Source organism: Protopterus annectens, chromosome 15.part0, assembly GCF_019279795.1.
Source record: "Protopterus annectens isolate FY-2018-M chromosome 15.part0, PAN1.0, whole genome shotgun sequence".
NCBI classification, from domain to species: domain Eukaryota; kingdom Metazoa; phylum Chordata; order Ceratodontiformes; family Protopteridae; genus Protopterus; species Protopterus annectens.
The window spans coordinates 632,510,703-632,531,891 of NC_056749.1; the positions used below are offsets into that span (position 1 = coordinate 632,510,703).

General features: G+C 38.3%; 1 protein-coding gene across 1 annotated transcript in view; it reads right to left on the reverse strand.

Annotated features, from left to right (window-relative positions):
• HTR2C (5-hydroxytryptamine receptor 2C) overlaps positions 1-21,189 on the reverse strand; it is a 1,304,377-nt gene that overhangs the window by 886,850 nt on the left and 396,338 nt on the right. The window contains exon 2 of the mRNA XM_044057465.1: positions 13,835-14,467. Within this exon, the coding sequence (XP_043913400.1) occupies positions 13,835-14,219 (385 nt within the window). The 5' untranslated portion in view covers positions 14,220-14,467. The remainder of the gene's footprint in view (positions 1-13,834; positions 14,468-21,189) is intronic.

Below are 21,189 nucleotides of genomic sequence, written 5' to 3' on the forward strand. Positions count from 1 at the left end.
TGCCAAACACAAACTTAACTCGCAACACACCTTAGACCTCTTCTAAAACTATATTTCTCAGCAAGGCTGTATAGCACTGTCATGTATTCAGAAATATTTTATTATGTGACCTTATTTCTTTTATGAAACCTGAAATTTTCTGCTATTTTCAGTGTACAGAGGAAAAATTGCTTCTGAAAAATGTCTCTGATTTCTCAAATGTGTTTGTCATATGATTTCTTGGGTATTAGCAGACTTCAAAAGAACCTATAAGTTTTGACACCCTTGACAGTTCATAACATTGAGTATCTTATTTTCTGAAATATAACTGCTACTTAACAAAGCTGTACACTTTCAGTATAAGTTGTCCAGATTTCCATGGAATTATAAAATGCAGTAACGTCCATATTATATAGCAATTTTAAAATCATATCTGTGGTCAGCCATTTTGTTGCTTAAGCAACCTGTCAAGCCTGTTAATTTATGGTACTGAATTTTCTTTCAACCTTAACAAGTATCTCTGAAATTCAAAACACTGACTGTTCACTTTTGAAGAAACTGGTTGCTGTATACCAATGCACATACACACAGATCTGTAAATAAATCCAAATATTGAGTGGCTCTTAATAGCTATTCAGGTAGCATTAAATATTTTCTAATGGATTCATAAAAGATTGTATTTAGTAATGTTCAAATTTTGCTTTCTTCTGGCTGTAGCTATAAATATTTCCTCTTCAAAATACAGGCCGCCATTTATTTGCTTAAGCAGACACATACAGCTTGAAAAGCTTCTGTACAAATTTGTATTCAGTAATGTGCAAAAATGACTCCCTTCTGTTTTCATTTATATAAGCTCCTTTTCTCTTGGGTGCACTAACTCTCTCAGGTGTCATCAATCCATCAGTGATTTAAAGGTTGCAGGCATCCAACACTACTCTGCACTGTTATCCTTCCTGTTATCAGTGTCCTTAGCAAATGAACCACTTCCTTGATAACACACAGTATTTACAAACAATACAGACTTAGGTGCCACTTCCTGATTCATACCACTGTTCCACATCTTGTATACGTGAAGAAGCTTTCTTCTTTTTGTTCTTCATCTCCTTCATGCCACACTAGTTAATGAACTTCTCGTCCATCTTCTAATGTTGCCCTTAAAATTATAACCCTCTGTGTTCCTCTTAACCACACTTTTTCTTATACCCTGACCACTTCCTTGATCTCTTTGCTTGAGTGCCTGTATTAATTCTCCCTTCATTTTCACTCTTAAGGTCCTATTGTAAATCTAACAAAAATACACAGATTTGTGCATAGTTGCCTATTACACTTCTGAGATCCATAACTGTGTGTCCCACGGTTATGAAACAAACCACTGAAACTAAAACAGAACAGTGAATATTATCAACTGCTCTTCTTTTTTAAAGTTATTTGTTTTTGCAACAGTGAAAGCCCTACTACCCACCTCTTTCCTACTTTCTTTTTCTCTCTGTCCATATATATATGTGTGTGTGTGTGTGTGTGTGTGTGTGTGTATATATATATATATATATATATATATATATATATATATATATCTATGTGTATATATACACACACACATATATGTATACATATACACACACACACACACACATATATATATATATATATATATATATATATATGTATTGATATTTTTCATTCCTCACAGAAAAGGAAATATTCTGAGACAAAGCAATGTTAGAGTATATGTAATTCCCCAATTTTGCACATCTTTTCTAGATATAAAAGGACTTGCACTTACAACTCTTGGAATTTAGTGATCAGATCTGAATTAAAAATGATAGTGGTATATGATACTATAAACATGTAACATCTCAAACTTACCCTCATAGCCAAGTTGTGGGTAGAGTACAAAAGATAGGCAGGTTACTGCCGAATACGATGCTGGGGCAAAGCTATTAGCAGAGGTACATTTTAAGTACAAAAAAACCCAAAAAACTCATAGAGATGTTGAGCTAGTGTTACAGATGAACAAAATGCAAGCATGAAACATAGGTTGTCATTCACCATCAATACAAATTGCAGAGCCTTCCAAGAAGAAAAGATGTGACATGATAAGTACAGGCAGGTGTGTAAAGTATTTGGTGCAGGTGCTATTACAATTACCTAGCTGATGGCCACATAGATTACTGCATATCAACATTAATATTGTTAGTGATATGTTGGTTACAGTATTCTATATGGGTATATAACAAATGTCTGGTGGTACCTAGATAGGCATTCACTGCCAGTAAGCACTTTTTAAACCTCCCTAGAAATTCAGAATATCGTCTATCATGTGGGTAAGAAAGACTGCAAGTGGTACAAACATTTGTATTAACCTTCAACACATCCACGTTCCCTTTACGTCATGACACCTAAGTAGACTAATGTCAAAGAAAGAAGTAGCACCATGAAAAATATGTCTGTTTTTAATTTTGAGCAGGGATTTTATTAGTGAAAATATCTGATACAAACCTTTAATTCTATCACTTCAGTTTTCTAAGGTGATACACACACACACACACACACACACACACACACACACACACTCACACACACACACACACACACACACACACACACACTCACACTCATGCACGCACGCACACACACTATGCCATGAATATGAATTAGTAATATTTTTTCTGTTTTGTTTCTCCTTTTCTTCCTTCTGTTAGTTTTTCATAACAGTTAAGCATATACATAATAAAAGAGAAAAAAAAAAATAACAGGCACAAGAAAACAACACGCTCAGTATTAAGGAAAAGCATAGCCACATCATATAAAACCCACCCAGTAATAATGCAGAACATGCATTTAGACTAAATATAGAAAACCATAACATCCTTGTTTAGGAAATGACACAGTTAGTGTCATTGATTTTTTTAATGTAAATGTATTCTTTATAAGGAGTAACTACATTTAGCAACATTGTTTTTCCACTGTAGCACTTGCTTATTCTTACTATGAGGACATAAATGCAACCACTAAGATCAAAGATGATCTTAGTGGTTGACGTTTATGGCCTCTTATTAAGTAGATGATGGCTACTGGACATCATTGAGCAATATCTTCCTCCTGGTAGTGTCATCATCTAGACATAATACCCAAATAAGTAAACGATCAAATAACAACATTCCTGGTATATATAATAAAGGGCGTGTCTTATGCTAGATTATGTCACAAATGGATTTACTAAGGTATTGGAGGTGATAACACATGCTCTGAGTCATCTTCAGCTGAGTTACACTTCACATATTGTTCTCTTATTGCCGCGTTGGTACGGCGGTAATGTTGTTACCTCACAGCAAGAGATTCTCCCGTTCAATTCTCAGCATGGCTTGGGAGTGCCTTCTGTGTGGAGTATGCATGTCCGCCCCGTGGTTGGGTAGCGTTCGAAAGACATGCGTGCGTAAATGGGCATGCCTTAGTTGAAGGTTGGGCGTCGAGCTGGCACGTCAGCATTTCGTAAAAATCTACTGCCAATCATTAGCGGACTGGAGTTCCACTGTGGCGACCCCTTACCAGGAAAAAGCCGAAATACAAACAACAACAACTTTGCCTCCAAATAGCTAAAAAAATGTAAGGTGTAAAATAACAATTATATCAAAGAATTGTCCTTACAGACTTCAGAATAATTGGTGCATAGCATGTAATGCTATAGTTCATTCTTATCACAAGATAACTTCCTTAGGCAAGTACCTGGGTCAATATGTAGACTTATTTTATTTGTAACAGTGTATAGTTTTCAATGAGTGCCTGATACAGCAAATAGGAACTATATTTCCTGTTCTAGATGTGCACATGAGCCTGGCTACCCAGTCATTTGTTTCAAAAGGCAAGGAGAAGGGGCATACATGTAATGAGCAAACGCCTCAGCTGTAGAAGTTCATAAAAGGAAACAAGCAGTAGTCATAGTTTCGTTCAATCGCTAGAACCCCATGACCTCATTTTCTATAACCAAATCTTCTACTGACAAACTTTCAAGGGTTGGCTAACGTACCTTCCTAATGTTCATCCCACTATTATGAATCGAACATATAATATTAACAGTTGTCCCCTCTGAATATTAGCTTTTTTCTACTCTGTAAGGTTTAAAATGCAAAATGTCCCATGGATGTGCCTGAGTGAACATCCTTGACAAGTCTTTATGCTAATGGAACATCAAGGTACGCTGTGAAATGAAGCAGATAAGCATAAACCCCTTTACTTCTCTGTTCTATTGGTAACCATATTGTTTGTTTTGTTATTGTTTGTACATTAAACATCTTTAAGTTTATCAAAGCTCTAATGAATTATCTTACTCCATTGTCAAGAACTCCAATAATATCTTGCCCCCTTTTAGCTGCAGCCCAAGACCTTCTACTGCATTATAAAAATCTTGAATTGGCTTTACATAGGGGAAAAACTATTCCCTGTATAGAAATGTAAGTAACATCATAATGTTGAGGGTAGGGGTGGGGAATAAAAGATCCTGGACATCAAATTAATTATTACTGTTATCATCAAATAACAGAGAAATAGAAGAGTTATTTTACTATGATAATTTGTGCCTTAAATAGCCCATGCTATTTTTTTCTTGATGTTTTCTACTTCAGTGACAAATCTAAGTCCAAAGTACTTGAAAATCTTGAGTATTCAGACTAGTCCTAAATCCTTAACTGCACTGAACGGTATTAGGAGAAACTGAAATTCATCTTGTAGATACAGACAAGAGATTATGGCCCCGATTCCAAAAGACTTGCTGTCAGTGCAAGTGAATACTTACATTGAGAGCAGGAGTTTTGGAATCTGGACCCCTGGTGTAAACCTGTTTCTGGATAGACCTTACAGTGAAGTAATCCACCAAGAACAAGTCTTTCAGAAACATGGCACACTTACAACAGAGTAAGTCAGTTATAGTGAGTGCAAGTCTTCTGGAATCTGGCCCCCTGCTGTATGCCTATTTATAGATAGCCCTTATACAGAAGTAAGTCGCACCAACAATAAATCTTTCAGAATCAGGCACACTTACAACAGAGTAAGTCAGTTATAGTGAGTGCAAGTCTTCTGTCTCTCTGGCCCTACCCTATACTATGTATAGATTATAGCCCTTATACAGAAGTAAGTTGCACCAACAATCTTCAGAATCTTTCAGACACTTACAACAGAGTCAGTAGTGAGTGCAAGTCACTTACAACAGAGTAAGTCAGTTATAGTGAGTGCAAGTCTTCTGGAATCTGGCCCCCTGCTTTATGCCTATGTATAGATATCCCTTATACAGAAGTAAGTGGCACCAACAATAAATCTTTCAGAATCAGGCACACTTATACTGGAGTAAATAAGTTACATTGAGAGCATATATTTTGTAATCTGGCCTCTGGTTTAAGCCTGTTTACAGACAGGCTTTACACCAAAGTAAGTCACACCAAGAAAAAGTATTTCAGAATCAGGGCACACTTACAACAGAGAAAGTGATGTACAATGAGCACAAGTTTTTTTTTTTTTTTTAATTAGGGCAGACTTTCACTGAAAGCAACTCTTTTGGAACCTGGCCCTATGTCTTAATCATTTACAGCACTGCACTCAGCGGCCTGGAGGGATTGCCCCCCCTCCAAAAAAAAAGTTTATTTCTGCAAGCTTCGAAAAATAAGGGAAAGCATCCCCTTCCTTGCTCAGGGATGCAAACTATAGCTTTGTTAGTATGTGCTGTGCTGCGTCTTGCAATTTATTCTCACAAAATTTCAGGTTTTGTCTAAGTAACAAAACTCCACTAGGAGTACCGAGTTCTCTCTTCTTGACTAATGACAGCCTATGGAAACATGACATATTGTCAAAGTTCATTCTTTTTGAATACTTTTTTTTGCATACAGGTTACTAAACAAAATATATACTGAAAAGAATGTCCGGGATACTGGCATTTTGTTTTCTTTTGATTTTTTTTTTTAAATTGGAGAATACTAGAGATCTGGAGTTTTTTCCTTATGTTGTGAGATCTTAGAGTTGGTATATTTACTTTACTGATGGTATGGAGGATGCAGTTCTCACATGGGGGGTGCAGGAAACCCCCCCCCAGCAAAAATCACACTTATTCATTTATTTTTTGTGTGTGTGTGTGTTTTTTTACAAAATTTCTGTTCGATACAAAGGGCTTCAGGTTTTTCCTTTTCTATCATTCTTCATGAATCTGATACCACATACCATGTACCCCAAATGTTTCTCGATTTCACCTTGTTGCTCACGTTAATCAAAAATTCCAACAAAGCAGTCACTCATGCAAGAAACTTGAGGCAAGCCAGCTCTAGTCTTGGGTTTGTTCTCTTCTTAATAGTATGGCGTGAACGATTGGTTAATGATGTCTCCCACATTAATGTGTTCCTGTTCTGAATTGTGTTTTACAATGTGTATTGGTTGTATATGGCAATAAAGTGCTGACAGAATCCCAAATAAAGTCTTCTCACTTTCAAACATAACTTAAAAGCCCTCATATAAAAACTTATCTGAAGACTAGAGAAATATTAAAACACAGTTACTGAAATATAAGCAGCAAAATGAAGAATGTCTCTTCCATCAGTTATGTATCTCTCTTAAGTCCAGGAAGTATTACTGTTAAAAATATAATGTTGCAAATCATTCAGTAGGTGGCATGCAGCCTTTAGCAGAGGTATGACTCCACTAACTTGCTGACTGACCTTCAAGCACAATGGTGCCTGAAAATTAATCAATACTGTTAAGCTATTTTGTAAAAAGTATTCAGTGCAGGGAAATACAGTTTTTTCTGAAAATACTGTTTTTTTCTGAATAACACGTGGTAGACATAGGTAGCATGTCTTCAGATCTCTCCTCAGGTTAGACCATATTTGATTGCATTTGTTGCTCTTTTTACGCAAGATTCCCTCAAATAATATGACCAAAGATGATGTCTATTGCCATGATAGAGATAGGTGGACATGAAAATTGCTGGAGGGGGGATTCAAAGCTGCTCCCTTCATCTCAGTGAGTAGCAGAACTGTCTGCAGATGCTGTTGAACAGAGTAATGTAATCACCCCTCTTTAAGGCATCCAATTTGCTTTTCCTTCAACACTTGCATCTTATGGAATTTACCAATTGATGCTAAGTTTCAGTCCCTGTGCTCTTCAGGTACGTACAACCTCAGCCCTCCCTCCATAGCAAATGCAACCACTGAATCTTTTATAAACCACTATGATGATCAATGATCTCCAAGGGCGACACAGAGCATGTGCCAGTGTGCTGCAATCAGTGTGTGTGAGAGTGAGTGAGTGAGTGAGTGAGTGAGTGAGTGAGTGTGTGTGTGTGTGTGTGTGTGTGTGTGTGTGTGTGTGTGTGTGTGTGTGTGTGTGTGTGTGTGTGTGTGTGTGTGTGTGTGTGTGTGTGTGTGTGGTGGGGGGCAAAATCATCCAAGAACTACATAATTTATGTATAAAGTTATTTAATCTCCTATATCCTGTCCTTAGACTTTTGGATCTCTTAGGCATGCCCATTTACTTTGATTACAAGATCACTGACTGAATAGTGAGTTTCTAGATATGTCATGTTAAAGAGAATGGAGTTTTAGAGACATATTTAAAGTGAAAGTGTGATTCCAGATATGCGACCCTGAACGAATGTCTGCTAGTCCTTTCACATCTATAGCTGTATGTATACTGTAAGCCATTCTGTCTTCACCAACAGACCTACAGTGCAATTTAACAACAGAAGAACCCTCACCATGAAAATGAAGCAGCGTCATGTTACAAAGTCACTCTACTACTTCCTGTCACCGCACAAGCATGGCCTAACATTTTGTCCAAGCCAGACTATTATCTCACTAGAAGGAATACTTTTCTTAACTAAATAAAGTAATTAGAAAACAAATATCCAAAGACAGATTCACAATGTAGATAAGCAGTGTAGCTTCCCAGATGGGAATGCCTACTGAATCCAGGGTTGCCAGATTTCCAGCAACCCAGGTAGGGACAAAAAAAAAAAAGATGGTCTCTCACGAAGTGAAAAAAAAAAAAAAAAAAAAAAAAGCAAAACCCTGACTGAATCCCACAGCCCTATGACAGAGGCAAAGAAAGAAGTAGGGCCAAAGAAAGAGATATTAGACACAAAACAGCAGTGCATTTCTAAATTACACAGGATGGGCCTTATGGAGCAGATGAAGGTATAAATCGGTCCAAACAACTGGTGAAGTAGGATAAACAGATGAAGTACCAAACAGAAAAACAAAATATGCATAATGAATTGGTCCAAACAGCCTGATCTGACAACAGCTTTTATTTCTACATCAACACTAAGTAAAACATTAACGCTGACAGTAAGCAAGGAATTAAGGTTGTTTGTGAACTCTGTCAGATATGCAGCTATAGGAAGGACCTTTATAAGCACACAGACATTGGACTTGATCCTCAGTCATTTAAAATGATACAAAAGGAAAAATATATATATAATTCAACTTTCTGGTTTAAAAGCCTGTATTTGCACTTGTTTACCACCTTTCCTATAACTAGTTAAGTCCAGATACAGATTTGCTCTATCCAATACTGTCTGTAAGCTTCTGTGCCTCCCAAGCCTCTCTGTCAGAGGGAATCCGTCTAGCTTGTCAGTGGGAGTGGTAAGCACTAGGTAGCCTATCTACCACAAGAGGAGCAGTTGCTGGCCTAGAAATTGTAGTTTATTGGCTGTTTGAGCACTTATTTCCATCTCCTTTAACTTTCTGGTTTTAAAGCCCACATTTGCGCTTGTTTCCCACCTTTCTATAACTAGTCTAGTCCAAATACAGATTTGCTATATCCAAGACTGTTTGTAAGCATCCGAGCCCCCCAAGCCTCTCTGTGTCGGAGGGAAGCCCTGTAGTTTGTCAGTGAGAGTGGTAAGGACTAGGTAGCCTATCTACCAAAAAAAGGAGCATATTCTGGCCCAGAAATTGTAGTTTGTTGGCCATCTGGGCAGTTTTGTCCATCTCCTTCAATTTTCTGGTCTAAAAGCCTGCTTTTGCACTTTCCTGCTTTTCCTGTAACTAGTCTAGTCCAGATACAGATTTGCTGTATCCAGGACTGTATGTAAGCTTCTGAGTCCCCCAAGCCTATCTGTGTTGGAGGGAAGTCTTCTAGGTTATCAGTGGGAGTGGTAAGCACTTGGTAGCCTATCTACCACAAAAGGAGTGGTTTCTGACCCAGAATTTGTAGTTTATTGGCCATTTGGGCAGTTTTTCCATATCTTTCAGCTTTCTGGTTTAAAAGCCCGAGTTGCGCTTGTTTCCTGCCTTTACTGTAGCTAGTCTAGTCCAGATACAGATTTGCTGTATCCAGGACCATTTGTAAACTTCTGAGAGGTGCCAAAGTCTGCTCTTTAATTTTCCCTTAGATCTGCTAGTTCTCTCCTCTCCTGCACTTTTACTAGCTTATTAGTCTAGCACTTTTCCATACCAGATTTCTTGTAGCAATTATTGTAGCACACAAAAGTGCTACAGCACTAAACATTTTACAAGGAAACAGCTCCAGTACTTATTATTAATGCCCACCCCTCCAGGCATGTCTAAAGGTCAGTTCCCTGTGCTTTCCCCTGTTAACCTGATGCAATGTAGCAACTGCCTCATGTACACCGACAACCCTCTCCTCTTACCTCCCAACACTCAGACTTGCAAGAGATGCACTTATATATCCAAACTGGAAGTCATACACTCTTCAGCCAAGACTGGAATAGCTGGTCAAGAGGAGAAGGTCAACACTTGCACCACACCACATGGAACACATAGCCCTCCAGAACACACACCAGCACTGCCTTCACATAAAAACACAAAATACACACCCACCTTCATGGATGCTCTCAATAAAAATCTACCAAAACAGCAGAGACCTCCAAGGCAGAAATGCACTTGAACACCACAACACAACACAACACTAATCACGAGACACACAACTCTCCTAAACAGTGTGCCACTCAACCAAAGCCACTAGGGCAAAACAGCATGCCCAGCACACTAGTTATAGGTGACTCGATAGTGAGGCACACTGATGTCCCACTCACTAGGTTGAATAAGAATAAAGTAACTGTTAGGTGCCAGGATCCGCCATATAACGCATGCAGTCAGGTCCCTTAACAACAGTTACAAATATGACTCGGTCATTGTACATGTGGGTGTGAATGACCTGAGATGTAATTCCCTTAACTACATGAAGAGAGACATAGAGGCGCTCTCGGATTATGTAGCCCAGGTGGGTACGACCCTAGCCCTGTGCAGCATCATACCATCACCCAGAATGATACCACAGTACAAGCAGAAAATGATTGATTTCAACAATTGGCTAAGTTTCTGGTGTCATTCTAAGGGGATCCAGTATCCGTCAACCTGGGATGACATGGCTGACAGACCTCGATGCTTTGCCAGAGATGGCCTGCATCTGTCACCCTTAGGCTTATACTGGCCAAGGCTGTTGTCACCCCTATAGTGACTTTTTTAGGCAGTGTTCCAAAGACCAAATAACAATGATAACAGCTAGAAACAAATGCAATCTGAGGGTCATGCTGCTCAGAGCAAGAATTCTAAATCTCAAAATGCACTCGCTCAAAGCACTCCTAAAAATGGAGAACATTGACATTTGTGCTGTAACAGAGACCTGTTCAAGGCAGAAGAAAGCACCCCTGCACTACTAGGCTATAACTCATTCGAGACCTTTCAGCCCTAGATCTTGGATTGAAACTCCAAAGACAGTGGTTTTTCCATATTCATAAAGGATGCTCACTCCTCCAGACTGGTAGCCCAACATAATGGATCAGAGATACTTCAGGTGCAGCTAACATTGGGTAAGACAGTGATTCAGGTCGCAGCTTGTTATAGGAACCAACCATGTCCCAAGACACTCACTCCATGTTTCTAAGCACCCTGGAGAATATTAGGGTCCACCCAAACACACACATACTGGGCAACTTCAACTACCCCTACATTAACTGAGAAAGCTAGTCATGTACCAATACACTTGCCCAAGGTTTATTAATTCTGGTGCCCTTGACAGCTCATTCTTACCCCCACTAGAGGTAGCAACATCCTTGGCCTGGTCATTATTAACATGGGCGACCATTGCTCTACACCTATAGTCAACTCCTCTCTGGTTAGATCCGACCACAAACTAATCACCTTGGAAATCCACATCCCTCTCACCCCCCCCCCCCCCCCACAAAGCTAACCACCATGAAAAAACTCTCCAAAGCTAACTTTGGGCTCCTAAAAACAGAGGTGGCTAACTTCAAGGCACCAATGCAAATGGAGAATAGTTGCATGACTGCCGAATCATACTCCAATGCACTGTACGAACACTTACACAAATGCATGGATCTCGCCCTACCCAACAGAACCAAGATGCTCTCCGCCAAAAAAAAAAGCAGGCCAATCTGGTGGTCTCCTGCCATAAACAAACTCTACAACAGAAGGAGGAAACTGATGCAGAATAAGGTGAAATCCCAAGACTGGAAACACTCCCTTATCAGCCTCAACAAAAAAATGAGATCCTTCATCGAATCCTCTAAAGCTAGCTATGAAAACAGAATTGCAGCAGATAGTAAAGACCACACAAGGCCTTCTATAGTTATGTAAAGAACCTCCATGGCAATACCCAGATTTTCTCTGAGGTACTGCACAATGGTACCTCTTATACCGAGTCAACAGATATTGCCAATATACTAGCTGACAGATTCAGTGCCAACTCCACCCCACCGAATGACCAATCACAGTACCAGCAGATTTCCAGGCACCCAGTATTACAGATGCACAGGTTAAAACAGCACTGTCCAAAGCCAAGAATACAGCTTTGATGGTACCTGACAATATCTCTGTCTGTGTTCTACATGAACTACAGAGTGAACTGGCACCTCACCTGTATGCCCTGTTCAATCACAGTCTCACCTCAGGCTTTGTCCATACTGAATGGCACACTGTTATACTTATCCCACTCCACAAAGGAGGAGCGACTACAGATCCTGGGAACTATTGCCCCATTAGCCTGACCAGTCTGATATGCAAAGCTATGGAACGCATCATCATGGACCTAATAAACAAGGATATAGGGAATCTCCAAACTCTGGATCCTATACAGTTTAGTTTTGTGAAGGGTAGATTATGCCTGCTCAACTTGGTTGACTTCTTTGAGTAAGTAACCAGAGGCTGTGAATGAAGGCAAGGTGGTTCACATACAGCCTACCTTGATCTGGCCAAGGCCTTTGATACCATTCCCCAATCAGGAATCACAGAAAAACTCACTAAGCTAAGCATCAACCCCTATATCACTAGGTGGGTTGCAAACTGGCTTACAGATAGAACCCACAGTGTGAAAGTAGCTGACTCCAAGTCAGCCTGCCAACCAGCCATTAGTGGAGTCCTACAGGGATCGGTCTTGAGCTCAATGCCAAAAAATGTGTCGTCATCTCCTTTGGGAAAAACCCAGTTCCCATGAACTACCACATCGATGGTAGTCTACTGAACACGGAAGGCGTTATAAGAGATCTGGGAACACAGGTTCTTTTGACCACCACACTACCACTGTGGTCAGAAAGTCCTTCTATGTGGCACATCTCATTACTAAAGGTTTTGCATCCAGGAAGAAAGAGGTCATTATCCCCCTCTACTCTTCCCTCATTAGGCCAGTCATCGAGTACAATGCCCCATTTGGCATGTACCTCACTAGACTTATGCAACAACTGGAGAGGCCACAAAAGAACCTTACAAAGAGGACCCTAGGCCTTAAACACTTGTCCTATATAAACAGACTCAAAAACTCCAACTATTCTCTGTTTCATATCGCCTACTTAGAGGTGAGCTCTGCTTGACTTATAAAGCCACGTCTGACCCAGCTCTGTTAGAAATGCTACATCTAAAGAAATCCCAATCCCTCCGCACCACATGCTCCAGAGACTTCAACCTCATTACCACAATCAACAGAACATGCTGGAGGGACAGGTTCATAACCCAGAGACTGCCCATGCTATGGAATAGACTTCCCATACATGTCAAACAGAGCACCTCACTGGCCCTCTTCAAGAGAAATCTTGATGAGTGGATGGGAAATAGAAAATTCACCCCGGGGATCACTCCAGTGGCTCTACTGGACAGAGGCACTGGAAACTAAGGTCGGGTGGCACAATGCCAGGGTAATCCTATGGGCTAGGCTTGTAAAGGCTCTGGGGATATTAGCTTAGTACACACCTATGAACCTATGAAAAGACTAAGCACTGCAGAATAAATAAATATGACACTCTAGCCTTTTCTTCCATTTTCATACATTAGATTATGAATTCTGTAGGATTTAAAAAATGTTGTAAGTCACCTGCCCATTTACTAGTATGTACCATGTTAATTATCCCTTACGCTGTCAATTAATGTAAAGTATAAACAGCACTATAATGTGCATCTATATAATTCTGTCACTTACAATATACTTGTTTTCTTAGTAAAATCATTTTGTTTCATCATATACTGCTTTTGTGGACTTCAGAAAATGTGAACAATGTAATATATTTAGTAGGGCTATTGAGTTCAATTCTAAAAGCATCTGTTTTGTAAAATTACAGCTGTATTTCTTTTAAAAGCAATATTAATTAATGCTTAAATTGGGGAAAAACACTGTTAACTCTTTTGTAATCACTGTCTGCCACAGTACAGATGGCAACACTATGAACGACGTCCTAGTGCAGATAAGGAAACAACGGGAAGAAACGAGCAGGAAAGAACAAACTTTTACAGTTCAGCAGGAATTCTATAATTATCCATAACTTTGGAGCTCACACTTTATCTCTTAAGTAATATTTCACAGCTATATTCTTCAAAAAAAAAAAAAAAAAGTTTGTTGTACTTACCATATAAGATTGTGATGAGCGACACAGGCATGACAAGAATTCCCACCAACATGTCAGCTACAGCCAAGGACATCAAAAAGAAGTTGGTAGCATTCTGCAGTTTCTTCTCCAGAGATACAGCCATTATTACTAATATGTTCCCTCCTATAGTAAGAACAATGATCACTAAAATCAAAAGTGCAGGCCAGTTCTTTTCTTTGATAGACATGCGTGACACTCTGTCTGTATCAGAGTTATTGAGTGTGTCACCTGTAGGCAAACTCTGGTTCAGGGTCAGATTGCTGTTTACATGCCAAGCCATTACAGCAGCATGTAAATGGAAATCCAGAGGAGCAGCTACTGCAGTAGGACTAATGACTATCCCAGGGCCACTCAGAGTGTTCATTATTTGTAGCTCTCCTTTGCAAAAGATGTCCTCTGTATTGTAATGTTTCACTCTGAAACAGGCTGGTCAGCCACGACAGAAGACTTGCTACATAAATCCATTTAGACAAAACTATTCCATCATCCATAAGGGTCACTCAAGGAGGTTCTTTAAAGTTGGTTCACATCGTTCTTGGAGATTATGCTATCTAGCAGAAGTAAACAGTGCAGGCTCATTGCAGCTTTCTGTTCATGTTCAAGTCCCTCATTCTGCAAAGAGAAAAAGAACAGTGAAAGGCACTTCTTAGAACTTTCTTTTTCCTCTCTTAATTAATGGCACTCCCATCCTGTCTTTAACCACTAGATAACACTAAAGTCAAGAAATTTCAAACAGAACAAACACTGATGCACCCTCAAGGCAGACAAACTCTGCTCAGCTGTGCTGTTACTGAAACAGTTTTCTTCATAGGATCATCTGTGTTGTTATGTAATATTTTATGTAATGTGATCATAAACCACCAAAGAAATTGAACCTAGAAACAGAAAATATTTTTCAAAACTGTTGCAGCTTTACTATAATATAAATATTTAATAAAAGTGTGTGGATCAGTGCTAAAATCTATAGTTAAAAGTACCAGAATCTAGTCACAATCAGTATAAAACAATGAATATAGTTAAACGCAAAGTAAATCAGCACAGCTAAATTAAAGTCACAGAATCTACTTGCAGTTAGTAGGAAAACAATTGATACAGTCGAAAGCAAAGTCAGCACAGCTAAAGTCTACAGTCAATGTTTCATCTGGTGCTGAGAATGGCACAACTGGAAATACAAAAACAGTGCTCATCCTGTTCACACCTAGGCATTGCTCTTTAGACATCTGCATTCAACACTCCCAAGAGAACTGCCTTTGTATATTAGTTCAGGTGTAAGAATACAGCTGCACTGTTCTGTAGTAATATTGCTCTCAAGCAGCCAGTGTCAGCAGGTAGCAAACCTGCCTTTGATACCAAAAAGCTAGAAGGTTGTGGCATCTAGCCTCATATAGGTGATTGGATTCATATATCTGAGGTTGCAGTGTTATATGATTTCGAGGAGTGCTCACCTGATGTACCATCTTTCAGAGAAAAGTTACATAGAAGGTTTGTAATTTGATACCCCCCCCCCAATCGCCTCTTGACTGATGGTGCCATAGAATCTTAAACTAGCACCATCTGAGGCAGCTTGAAACTTTTTAAAATGTTTTATCTAAAAGATTGCACCTATTGGTTAAGAGCAGGGGGAATTTATCAAATTACAAACCAACATAAGTCCCTATCAGAAGGATGAAACTTCACAAAAACAAACGTCAAAAGACCAAACTGGGAACACTGAAAACCCAGAAGGTCAAAACAAACAAAGAAAAAATCATCTGCATTTTTGAAGGGGGCATGTCTCTCTGCACCCCCACCACCCCCTGCTAATCTAATTTTAAATACAGTCTCTCAGACTGTACTACAGTGGGGTAAGGACCAAAACCCCACTCCCCGATATACAGTGATTTGGAACAATGAAGGTCTTTCCTGTTCAACCTTCTAGGTTTTCAGTGTTCCTGGATCAGTCTTTCGACGTTCACTCTTTTCAGCATTCATCCTTCTGATAGGGAACCTGTAAAGATATATATATATATATATATATATATATATATATATATATATATACACGTGTGTGTGTGTGTGTGTATGGGTCTATATTATAATCGCAAAAGTTTAATAGTTCGACTGCATAAACATTGAACCTGTATGCATCGAACTATTAAATGATTGAACACCTATAAAATATTTTTTAGGACCAAAACAAAAAAACTAACGAGTGTAGGCAGGTGGGCAAGCCCCCCTGTAGTCACCCCCCGCTACTTAAATATATCAACTTCGAGATAACGCTACAGTGTAGAAAAGGGAAATCTTCCCTTTCAGCACCATATCTGTTAAAGTGCGATCTCGGAATTGGTATATTTAAGTAGCAGGGGCTGTGGGGGGACGCAGGCCTAAACACCCTTTATTTATTTATTTTTTTACAGGGTCTACTAGAATTCTGATGTTTAAATGTTTAGATCACTAAAGTTCGATATTTAGTGATTTGAAGCATTAAAGCTTCGAGATTCTAATATAGACCTGTGTGTGTGTGTGTGTGTGTGTGTGTGTGTGTGTGTGTGTTTGTGTGTATTTACTTCACATGACTGAAAACTCAAAATACTGAATTTTAAGCCATAGACATACACTTACACCGATGAGTAACTCTTTCAAAAACTTAAAAACTTCTTACTTACCCTCTTACCAGAATCTGGACAATATAAAACCAAACTAGGTTGGGGGCTATGGCCTCCACACCCCCAACTATATATATTAACTCCAGGATCGCACTACAGTGGGGAAAAGGGCATATACCTTTTCTTACCTTACAGTACTGTACACACTGCCACTACTGCTGGGAGTTCATGAAACGTCTACCACATTACTTTAAATACTTCCCATAAAACTGTAAAGAGACATACCCACGTTTAGAAACACTACAACACTACTTTCTACGCTATCAGTATTCTGACAGTAGGCACTTTAAGTTACAGTAAGGGTTTTGATCACAAATGAGTCACAGGTGAAGGGAAACACACATCACATCCATGACTTAAAATTCAGTATTGTGAAATTCAGCATTGTAAGCTTTAAGTATAATGAGACTTAGGCAAACGAGTTTTCAGTATTTTGAAAATTAGGTATTGAGGTCTCAGTCAAATGAAATTCAGTATTTTGAGTTTTCAAGTCATGTGAAGTAGACAAATATATATATATATATATATATATATATATATATATATATATATATATATATATATATACATACACACACACACACACACACACACACACACACACACACACACACACAAACATGCATGCACGCATCTTGCTTTTGTAAAAAAATTATCTCAAGGTGCTATTGTGTCTTGAGTTATCTTATGTATACATAAATATTTCACTTCTGACAGAAATTTGGACATGTTCAGTACTACTTTTTAATATACTAATTTCTATAATATATGGCTGAAATGTATACTCTTATTCATAGTGCTATGCTGTATCCAAAATGGGACCATTTGGGATGAGTTTGTTATGCTAGTTAATGAAGATAAATAAAATAAAATAAATCAATAACACAATGACATTCAGCTTTACATTGATATGCCTACACACATGCACCACAAGCACATAGAATTACATGCATCCACACACATATTACTTATTTATTTAGATGTATTTGATTGACTGGGGAAGAGCAGTGATCTCTATATATACATAACATACTTATACCTGTAATATAATGCACCAAAAACAGTGATTGTAACTGTGGTGCTCTCAGAAAAGTAAAATGTCATTGTTATAGCTGTATGACAAACTGTTGTAACTATTTTATTAATATTGAATAGATCCCAAGGTCTGTCCTGCACTGCCATACTTATGGAAGACTGAGGAGTAAATCAAGGAGCTCCTCCCTGGAAAAAAAAAGCAATTCCATAAAAAATTATTCCTGTAATATAAACTCAGAAATCACAGGAATATACAAAAATAAAAACCAAAAAAGCCTAATGAGATAAGGCAGTCTGACTGAACTGATTATGTGACCCTCTGCTGCAGTTTCAGATGCAGAAGGAAAAAAAAATGTTTTTCCCTTTACTCTGATGTGGAGCAAAGTCTGAGTTGATTGTATTAAACATAAAAGTGCACGAGGCTTTGTCCCCTTGCCCAAGAAATCTGCATTCAGTTTTCTTGATTTGCCTTTTTATTTTAGCTGTATGCAGCTTTTGGTTGCTAGACAACTCGATGTAGGCTTAACAGTTTTTAACACCCCTGTACCAGCAAAGAGTAAGAGGGTACAGGCTATGTCAGTGTAATTAATTAGAACAAGATTCATTAACTGGTTGTAGTGAAAAGCATGTTTGTTGAATAAACTGCAATGTAATGGGTGAAATCACAGAACAATATGGGTAACAGAGTCCCCCCTTGTCACCAACACTGACTGACTTTGGAGTTAATATAAATTGTTGGAAGGATAATACAGACTCCAGTGGTAACAATAAATACCCCACATTGTTTTCTTCGGTTACAGCCTTCCATATGCAGACACACATCTCTTTCCCAAAGTGTTACACATCCTATTCTATGTTACATTAATCTATACTGAGTATGCAAAGAGAGAAAATTTAAATTTCTTTACTTGAAGTTAGCCTGATTGAGATTTCTCTGTTCTTCTTGGTTTTTAACATCTGATAAATAAGTTTTTGTATCTTTCGGCTTTTTCTGGTTAGGGGTCGCCACAGCGGAACTCCAGTCCACTAATGATTGTCAGTAGATTTTTACGTACCGAGTTGCCAGCCCTGACGCACAACCTTCAATGAAGGTACACCCATTCACGCATGTCTCCACACAGAAGATGCTTTTAGCTGAGAATCGAACAGAACAACATCTTACTGTGAGGCGACAATGCTACCGCAGCACCACCACTGCAGTATAACTATGGAGCAATAATAAATCTACACAATAAGCTTCCAGTTGTGCTCCAATCCCTGTCCACCAGAGATCCATCAGCTGCATGAGTTAGAAATGCAGACATTAGTGGCCAGCTGCCCCAAACATAATGAAAACAATTATTATTTTTTATGTACCAAATGTAATAGTCAGTCAGATACATGACTCACAAAGGAGTAGACCCACTACAGCTCTGTTTTTACATCCATCTTTTTATATCAACGTTTTGTCATTCCAAATATCCTGCAGGCCTAATAAACATGTTTCAGACATTTCCCAGTTTATCTGGAAAGCTACAAATTACTCCGCCTCCCCTCTGAATAACACCATGGGTAATACATTCCCAAATAAATCTTCAATAAGTTATAAACTCATTCACCTCTTCACCTATTCTAACCACACACAACTTTTAAGAGTTAAAGCATCATTCCTCACTCCTATTCATCCAACCAAACACCTTTTCCATTCAATGCTGACAACACCTGCCCTAAAAGTGACTGAAAACCCCAAGTATTCAGTTTTTTAAACCTGTCCTTCCCTATCCACAAGAACATGAATAAGCCAAAGAAAATAATCGTGTTCCGTCTAACACATTCCCATACATAATATAATACGTTTGCAGAAACAGCATGAGGTTAACCATCAGCTAATTATGAAATTATATACTACCCCTACTGTCTGGGAGTGCACCCAAGTGTTTCTTCAGAATACAAATGACATGTAACCCCAACATGTTGTGACACAAAGTAAGCACATGACTAATAGTAACTGATAACATATGAAAAAGCACCCCTTACTCCACCTTTGTAAACATGCCATCTGGCTATATCTGATCTGCAACTACAAACAATTTGCAACTACCTTAATTCCACCTTTCTGTTTCTTAACAAAAGCACTTTAAATGTTCACGTACTTCCATCTACCATACCTGTGCCTTTCTAGAGACAATGTTCAAGAATTCATGTGATAACCAGTAGAGGTTATACAAACTTTCTATCCAAATAGATAAATGTTTGCATTCTTGTAGGAATTGTACTTCTACAGATGTACTCTCTTCAATTAGATTTGATGTAAAATATGTGTTAATCCACTATTTGAATGAAAGGATGTGTAGGAAGGAAGGCATTTAAAAGAGGAGTCTTTAACAATAAAGAAGGAAATTCCCCACTAATTATTTTTGTGAATGAATAGGGGGTCATGCATTTAAAGTGGCAACCCATCTCTGAAATGACTAGTCTATCTGATGAGTATGTATTACACAGAGAAAAGTATTCCAGATGGAGAGAGAAAATGCTCATTTTTAGCATGCAAATTAAATGAGTAAAGGAAATAGTCGCTTAATTTTAACTTAAAAAAAATCTGTATGAGATTACATGTGCTAGAAGAAGACAATGTCTATTATAGCCTGTATGAAATTTTATGAAAGCCTAATCATAGATGCATATTTCAGCCAAGGGGTAAGGTTAATTGCCATTTCTGAGACTTCCGCAGTTAAACAGCCATGGAAAGGAATTCTGCCTAAAATTTCCTTAAATGACACACAGAAGAGAATTCTTAAGAAGAGTCCCATAAGAGTTTGATGCTTTTTACTTTTTTTTAAATAGAATCAGAGAACTCTAAAAGAGAAAAAGATTAAAAGAAGATGTCAAAAAATGTAAAACATGGACTACTTCAAATCTGGTTTAAAATTTTCCATTAAAATGTGTACGTAACTGTCACTGTACATTTCAGAATACATAATAAATTGTAGAGTGCTTATTTAATCTGTTTAATCTTTATAAAAGGAAAATGTGCATATTATAAGTCTGAACCCACAAAACTGTAATTTTATATAGAAGTTGAATGCATGTAATGTGATTAAGCTGCAAATCTTTATATAGTGCTATATAGTACAATGGATCTGTAGGACAAGTATACACTTACTATTAATATAAAGTATAAAAAACAGCTTTTATTCCTTGGCAGGGCTAGCCACCAGGTAGTGTAAACTATGGCTCTAGATGATTGTCACTGTTGAGTGACACACTGACACTATGTGCAAAAAAAAAAAAGGTAGGGAAAGGGGTTGTGGATAGATGGGTGGATAAAAACAGTTTCAGCAATGAATTGCAGTTATTGTTATACATTTAATAAACCAATAAAAATGTATGTTTTCATGTTAGTAGTCCATCATGTGTGTTAATATTACAATCAATGCAATGCATTTCCATCTATTATAACAGTTAGTTCCTTTTTCTAACTGCTTCCTTTGCAGATCTGAAGAGAAAATACAGTTGCCTCCTTTACATACATCTCTTACTATACAAGATCCTATTCACAGTGCTGAGATTCAGGTGTGTGTGTAGCAGTATTCCGTAAACAGTGGTACTGCATCGATACGCAAATACAATCAGTAAATGTTATTCACGTTGACTACAGAAATGCACAGGCAT